Raw genomic sequence first — 8,144 nt, 5'->3', positions numbered from 1 at the left:
GAAGGGGGGGGAGGGGTCCAGGCTGGGCTTTGCCCCTTACCTGTCGTACTGATACTGACTGAGCGTGTGATCGTAGGGGTAGTAGGCAGCGGCCTGGGTGATGCCCGCATGCGCAGAGCCAGCCCCGTCCTTGGCGTCGAAACTATTCTGTAAGGGAAGAGCAAGCGTGTCTGTCCTCGGAGCGACCCGGGGGAGAAGCGGGTGGAGGGGGGCGGGTGCAGCGAGCCAGGCCGCACCTAGGCTCAGGGGCAAGGCAACTTTTGCAAGGCTGCGGCTGGGGGGGGTTTGGTCCCTGCCTCCTCGGCCTCCACTCTTTGCAGCCGCGTCACCCCCCTGCGGGCCCGGGAGCTGAATGCCTTGCCCAGGCCCGAGACAATCCCGAGCTAGAAAGGGCTCTGCAACTTTTAATGACGGCTGTCAGGGTGCACGGAGGGGGCTGGCAGCCGAGCCACGAGGCTTCACCCAGGACCAGAATCAGCTCAGGCTGCGGCGGAGGGAGCGGGTTGGTTGCTCCGTGGCTGGCGAGTGCCAGTCGATGGGCACATGGCCTCGCCCCACGGCGATGCCAGAGGGGAAAGCTTCTCGGAGGGTGCCTGGATCCGGCTGAACCTTACGCGACTTTGAACTCCCCGGCGAGCTACACCCCCCCTGCTTTCTACAAGTCTCCAGCAGACCCGCCGAGCGGGCATTTCATTGCATTGCCCTGTCACAGATCTTTTCATTTATGAAATATTCACAGAGCTCAGGAAGCAAACAAGCGAGCAAAACAAACCCCGCCACGTTGATGCCGCCCGAGTGAAAACACAGGCTGCAGCTCCAACAACAACATAAAGAAGAGCGTGTATTTAGGCACTTAAAGTGCTCTCTGCCTTGCAAACGTGACTGATTTCTTAGTACAGCCGAAGTGTTGCAGGACATGGATGTTAGTGCGGGGGGGAAACGGCTCCAACTCTGAAGAAAGGGCAGGACGCAGCTTCCCTCCGGGGGGGACTCACCCCCGCCAAGGAGCGAGGAGACATATTTCCCCTTATCTTTTGAGCTGAGATTTGTTTTTACTAATGAGTAACAAGAAAGATTGCAGGCTTGCTTACCAAGGAATAGAAGGCAGAGGCTTCAGTGCCATAGGTAACGTAGTTTCCATAGCCCTGGGTGCTTGTATAAGGGTTTCCATAGACTCCTAAGGCAGCCGCAGAATTGAGCTCATGTCTGGCTGTAGCCAGCAGCCGGCTTTCGTATACAGGACAATAGACCGGGGTCTGAGCCGAGGCGGCAGCCCCCGATTCTGTCAGAGTCCTGCCACTAGACTCACAGCAAGTAGTCAAGGAATTGGTGGTCATCAGGAACTAGGGGGAAAGACAGGACAGAGGAAAACTTTGCAAAACCCGCAGCTAAGTTTACGCCCCTTTCTGAATCATTCCCCTGCAGCCTTCCAGACATTCCCGGCGGGGCGGTGGGGACAGCGAGCAAGAAAGCGGGGTGAGATCCAGGCGTTTGGTGCCATCTCCAAGGAGAAGAGAGTTTCTCCTGCTCTTTCAGGAGTTACTTTTGAAAAAGTAACTTTCCCATGTCATTTACAGGAACTGTATTTACATCGTTTGCCTTCCCTTGCAGCACAATGCCACCCCCCAACCCCCCATCTGCGTTTTTAAACCTCCTTTCCAAATCACTCATGCATATTTATACTGACTGCGGATTTGTAACAGCCCTAGAAACATCTGTTATTAACCTTCTGGCTTACACTATCCCCGTTACGTTTCTGCAGTGAAGTCCCCAGCGCTCTCCTTGTTTAAGTGTGCAAACAGGGCATCTGATCGGAGAGAGAAAAGATTGCCGGTGGCGGACTTTCCCCCCCTTGTCACTGCATGCCCCCTCCCCCACACCGCCAGCCCCCTCCCCTGCCGAAAGGACACCCCAAATCCTGCGCCGTCCTTTCATTTGGCAAATGTGAACGCAAGGTGCCACTTAAATATCTCCCAGACATGCTGAAGGCTCAAACAATTTCACGCTTTCGCCTCCTATGACGGATCGCTGCAGCTTTTAGCACGGAACGGAAGTAATCAATAATGACTAAAATGCAATCAATTAACGGCTTGCAGACAATCGAGCCTTACCTGGGGTGCAGAAGAGTAAGGGTATCCGAACTGAGGATATGACATGGTACAGAGGCTCCCAGTTTTCTAGGAACGAGGAGAGACGTCTGCTCTGCACGCTATTGCAGCCTGCCTCTGCTCTATTGTACCGATTGATCGGTGCCCACAGGTTCCTAGATGCTTATAGGACGAAGCAGAATACCAGATTTAATGTACTGACATGCTTCTGAAACTTTTAAAAACTGAAATAATAATAATAAAAAAAGAAAGGTACGATGATGGCTGGCTGTATCTTTTTTTTTTTTTTGGCTACAGCTGCAAAGCAGAAGCCATGGCTACATGTGGGAGACTGACAGACGTGGAGAGCCAGGGATACCGGGGATTTTGCACACAAGAAAGGAAAGAAAGAAAAAAAAAGGAAAGTAGCTCAAACATCCAGGCAGATGCACGTTGTTTTAAACAGCAGAGCCTCTGACGTCAGATAAATCCTACTCTCATTCACCCGGCTGGAAGTTTACCATCCATATTGGGTAGCTTTAGGTGTGTGGTGGGACTGTACAAAAGAGAGTCCGCCACATGCGGGGGCTAAAGTTTGGAAAGCACCGGGGCACCAGCTAGCTCTGCTTCTAGCACCGGGATCGCTTTCCCTTGCAGGGTCTGGCTGGGTAAGAATCAATGTTGCAACCGCCTAAGAAGTTCCTTCCCCCTTAGTCACTGCAAGCTGGTAAGCACTTTTAATTAGAAATTAATTAATGAGCAGCTGCTTCTTCCCACCCCGCCGTAATAATTAGTCTCAATTACAAACGAGACGTATGAAGGGACACACGACTGAGTCTTCATTGAAGATTTAATCAACAGTTAAAACGAGCCCCGCCGCTGACAATACAATAAAGCTCAGGACCCGCGCGGTTCTGTTTCCTTTGGCTCCAGATGTGCGCTGCTGCCTTTGGCTCCAGATGTGTGCGATGACATCCGCACGCCTGCTGCAGGCGGGACTCCTCCGGGCCGGGCCAGCGACCTGGCTTGGTAACACTTGGTTAGAAAAGCCAGCGCCGGCCCGGATCCTGTAGCGATCTCTCTCTCACTCTGCCGGGTGGCAAATTGTCCTCAGCGGGTTCATCGCTTGGCTTTCTATTTTTTTTTCCTTAAAGCTAACATCACTTTACTCAATTGCTTTGGAAAGCCCAGGAGCAGAGGCAGGTGCTCCCTGGGGACACCCCCTCTGACCTGGGAGGTTCCTGTACGGGGAGTTTCTTCCCTGCTCGCCGGTGCCAGGCTCAGTTTGTGCCTTGTATAGAAACACAGACGTTTCCAGCAACCAGGGTCCCAACCACCCGCCAGGAACAGGGATCGGGCCCCACCGCAGCTGGAGTGCTTGGGGGCCAGGGCCAGCGGCTCCCTGCTTCCCTGGGGGGCGGGCCGCTGTCTCAGGAAGGCCATTTGCAACTTAGGGTCCGGGCCCTATGCACCCTTTGGGGGCACTGAAGCCCAGATCCTGGGGTGGTGGAGGGTTCACTCGGGTGCGGAGTAGGATGGTGGTAGGGGCTGGGGGAAAGGGTGGAGGACTCTGGGAGAAGACCTGGTGGCTTTGGCAGGCCGGGGAGTGGGCAGCCTCGCTCCCTCTCCCGCCAGCACACTAGGGCCGGATTATCCCTTCAGTGGGCCCTAGGCAAAATAAGACATGGGCTACTTAATACTGTATATTTATTTATATGACTTCCCCTCCTCCCCCCGATGATCATAATATGTAAAAGAAGCACAATCGGGCCCCTTCTTCACTTAGGGCCCTAGGCGTGTGTCTAGTTTGCCTCTGCGTTCATCCGGCCCTGAGCGCACCCCGTGCCCCAGCTGGGCCAGGTCCGCGGGCATCACCCCACTGGCAGCGGTGCCAAGGCCAGGAGCACCCCCGGAGCAGGGCACCCCGGAGCGGGGCCCGAGCACAGCGCCCAGCCCCGGCTGCCGGGGCCGCGGAGGGCTGCGCCGCGCTGTGCAGACTTGCTCGGAGAGCTTCCTGGGTTCAGACATGTGAATAGCCCCAGGGTCACACTCTAATTAATGATGATGTTCTCCTCTTCTCCCCAGCTGGAAGACTGCCTCCCAGAAACGAATCTGCCCACTCTGACAGCTAGATTGAGGGTGATTGATGACTATCTGGAGACCACAGTACACATCATATAATATCTGCTGCGTAATTGCTTTAATTTACAGATGAAAATGCTCGTTCTCGGATCGAGTTAGGCTACAACGAGCAAGGTCCTATGGCATCTCAAACTGTTTGCAAATAGAAAGAAAGGAAGGGAAAGAATCAGCGCACTGCAAATTATTCAGCCGGCTCCGGGAGAAACGTAGAAAGAGCTCTTGTGCTTTATTAATGTCATTCCTATGGCATTCATAATCGTTCCTGAATTCCGTATTGATTTCTCGGAAGAATGTGTTCGTTCCTTTCTTACCTGCAATGCTAATATCACCTTCTGTCTGGGAATAATAATGAACTCGCGTGTTACAACAATGAAATGTTTCTTTAGTCCTCCTGGTTCCTCCAGTGTCTCCAGACCATCATGCTATTTCCAGCTGTCATTTGCAAAGACTATGTTTATATGCAACGTGGTGGAGGATTTAAAAAGGGGGAAAACCCCCCAGAGAAAATCAATCAATACGTCAAGAAAAATAAATAAAAATAAAAAGGTGTGTGTATGGGGGGGGGGGTTTCTAATGAAGATGTTTGTACTGCACTGCACTGCACAGCACTCCTATTGTTATTAAGCTCAGTTTGGACTCTCTAAACACTAGGGATAATTCAGCGGTGCCGGAGACAGGAACGGTGGCACTTATCTGGAGAGTAGCTCAGGGTAAAGCGCTATAATTAGCTGATAGGGACAGAGAAGGGGTCTGAGGAACTGCGACACCTTCTCTCCGTTTTTTAGACCGTAGTTTCGCATGTCCTGTCTTTTTCTTTTGATGCTAGTGCAGACGTCAAGCCGGCAGTGACACCCCGAACACCACAGGACTGATATTTAGATGAGTCTATTAATCTTTAAAATACAAGATCAGATTCAATATTTATACCCCTTGTCTATTTATATATCTCCAATTGTCTCTCACCACCCTGCACCATGCAAATCCGCTGATATCCATTTCTTTTGCACTGAAGGCTCCTTTATTAATCACTCTAATAATTTGTCATTTTCCTTTCCAGCCTGCCTGCTGTATTACCTTACCCTAAGTCAGCATTATGCCAGCACCATTCGGCATTCCCTGGACGGCTTTCATTTAAAACCCCCCTTAATATATTAAGATCTTGAAATAGCCAATTTATAAAAGTTGCCATGACCTCTTCAGAAAGTGTTCCTGCCTTGTTATGTTTCACTTACAATCTACCAATAATGGCTTTTTGTTGATGCAAAACTCCACGAAGTTATAATTCACCATGATTTTTGGCTGCCAGAACTCAAGCACAAGCCCAACAGTGATTTAAAATAACCACTGTGGTTCTTCGCACATAAGCAAGCTTGCACTGCTCACACGTAAGGAGTAAGGCTTAATGGTGTGGGCTATCCCCTTAAGCACGTGGAAAATGCAGGTATTTGGAGTGCCATGAACATTAATCCTTGCCATGCCCCTTCCCAGCACAAAATAGTTGAGCGAAATAATCAACCCCTGCCTTTTCCCCTCCAAAGTGAAAAGAAAGTAAGACCTTCAAGATCAACGTGAAATGGTGGAGTTTTCCCCAATAGAAAAATAAGTCCGTGTAGACACACACACACACACACACACACACACACACACACACACACACACAAGTCTTTCTGCATCCCAGCCAAATGAAGTATGGCTTCAAGGGTTATGCACTGGCAGATTTCTTCCTCCTCAGAGGAACCGGAGCCAATGTTCATACAAGTTTTATTATAAAAAAACATGAAGCAAGAAGGAAACTGTGCGGTACTCGAACAGGCCACAGCAGGTAAAGCAGAGAGAGCCTGGGCAAGGCTGGGCTTTGATGGACGTCTGCAAAGACTCGAGGGGATGCGGCGACAGCTTTATTGTGTCTATTTTCATCGCCTCCTATTTTGGAGGTGTTACTGCCTCCTCGTGCAGTATTTCAGGGCGACGGTATTTGCTTATGGGCTAAATGCACCTCCGCGAGTTCCTGCAGTCGAGTTTGCTTTGTTTTCACGTTAAAGATTTAAAGCAACCTTGACACTGCCTGACAAACACTGTGAAGCACTACACGTTGCCCAGTTAGGATCTGACACCGCACGGAGGGCAGCCTGCAACATCTACAGACAGATTAGCTCCCAGAAAGTCGGCGCTGACATTAAATCCGCAGATTTCCAACGAGGGTGCCCGAAGTGTGATCACACACGCCCTGCCTGCCACGGTGAGAGCCGGTCAGGTCATTGCATCTGTTCTACCTATACATCCATACATATATATGCACGCACGCACACACACAACACACACATGTATATATACATATGTATGCATATATACACACATATGTATATATGCATATATATCTATATAAATGCATATATATCTATATAAATATATAGATATATACACACACACACACGTGTGTGTATAATATATCGCTATATAGAGAGGTATAGAGGGGTGTATGTGTGTGTGTGTGTGTGTGTGTGTATATATATATATGTATATACGTATACGTATATGTGTATATATATACACACATATACACCCCCCTCTATACCTCTCTATATAGTGATATATATTATACACACATTATATATATATATCTATATATCTATAGATAGATATATAGATATATATACACATAGATATATAGATATATATAGATATTGATATTGATATACATATATATACCTCTCTATATAGCGATAGATAGATAGATAGATAGACAGATAGATAGATACGGACAGACACACACACACACACACACATATACATAGATACATATACAAAGATACATATCCAGATATCCTCACTATGGTTTGCGATCACTAGAGTAAGGATGACACGCAAAAGAGTTGCCTAAAAGGGCAGCTCTGATGTTAATTTACTCCGATTACCACTACGTGTAAAACGAGCTGTTTAAAGCTACCCACTTGGAACATTTTTAATTTGTAGTCTTCACTTAAATCCTCTTGGCAAGCCCTCCAGACGACTGCAGGAAGGCCTCGCCTTCCCGTGCTGGTCCTTGCAATGTATTAGCACGGAACATTTCAGACCCGGAGCCGAGGCACACACGCGCACCCAAAAGTTTTCAGCGTGGAGGAGCCACCTGAACCCGCATCTGGGCAGCTGCCGCCTGGTGAGCTGGAGCCCGCAGCACAGCCAGGTTTGTGCAAGCCACGACAGTGCCTGCCAGGTGCCCCGTAACGCTGCCCAAGTCCCACCACTCTTTGAGCAGCCAAGCCAAGATTACACAAGATCTCCCCTTCCAGCTCCCATCTGCCAGGCGCCGCGGGCTCCCCAGGCAGTCCCACGCTGCCTCCTCTGCCTCTCGCAGCTGCCGGTTAAAAAACCAAAAACAACCCTTCACCGATACAAACTTTCTTACGAAATCATCGGCGATGCCTTTCCAACTTTGCCGTCAAATCCAGAAAGTTGAACTCCGGTCCCTGCCTTCAGCCCCGGACCCACACCCCCCTGCCCAAGACAGAGCACCCAGGCTAGCCCAGATGTGCGCGCTGCCCTAGGTAAGGCTCGCCCGGCGCCCGTGATTTATCACAGGTCGCTTCTCGTCCCCCTAGCAGCTCCTTGGCAGCTGGAGAAGCAGGCTCTGAGACAGGGGAAGAAGCAGGGAGGAGGCGGGGGGAAAGGCAGTATCATCACAAGAAGCAGAAGGTTTCTTTACCTGAGATCACGCCAGGCTTCCACTACAATCTTCTAGCGAGAGGTTTTCCATGGCAGGGGTTCCCGTCTCTTGCCTGCGCTGGCTCGCTTGGCAGGGAGCTCTGGAGAACTAATGTAGACATTTCTCAGTGTATAATACCTGACTGGAGTGGAATAGTGCCTTCAGTCCCTAGGCGCCACAATCACTTCACTAACCCCCTGTACCAGAGTGAC

At 50.1% G+C, this 8,144-nt stretch overlaps 1 protein-coding gene across 2 annotated transcripts in view; it reads right to left on the bottom strand.

Annotated features, from left to right (window-relative positions):
- IRX4 (iroquois homeobox 4) overlaps positions 1–8,138 on the bottom strand; it is an 11,661-nt gene extending 3,523 nt beyond the window's left edge. Inside the window, exons 1-4 of one of the 2 annotated variants that reach the window (XM_014520673.2) lie at positions 7,933–8,138; positions 2,112–2,270; positions 1,092–1,343; positions 41–147 (exon numbers count right to left, since the gene is read on the bottom strand). In XM_014520673.2, the coding sequence (XP_014376159.1) occupies positions 41–147; positions 1,092–1,343; positions 2,112–2,156 (404 nt within the window). In that variant the 5' untranslated portion in view covers positions 2,157–2,270; positions 7,933–8,138. Of the gene's footprint in view, positions 1–40; positions 148–1,091; positions 1,344–2,111; positions 2,271–2,991; positions 3,123–7,932 lie in introns of those variants that run through there. The other variant, XM_025205406.1, reaches the window with a different exon arrangement.
- Positions 8,139–8,144: the final 6 nt, after the last annotated feature.

Source organism: Alligator sinensis, unplaced genomic scaffold, assembly GCF_000455745.1.
Source record: "Alligator sinensis unplaced genomic scaffold, ASM45574v1 scaffold126_1, whole genome shotgun sequence".
Lineage (NCBI taxonomy): Eukaryota > Metazoa > Chordata > Crocodylia > Alligatoridae > Alligator > Alligator sinensis.
The sequence above is the reverse complement of the archived record's forward strand: the minus strand, read 5'-3'. Positions and strand labels throughout refer to the sequence as shown.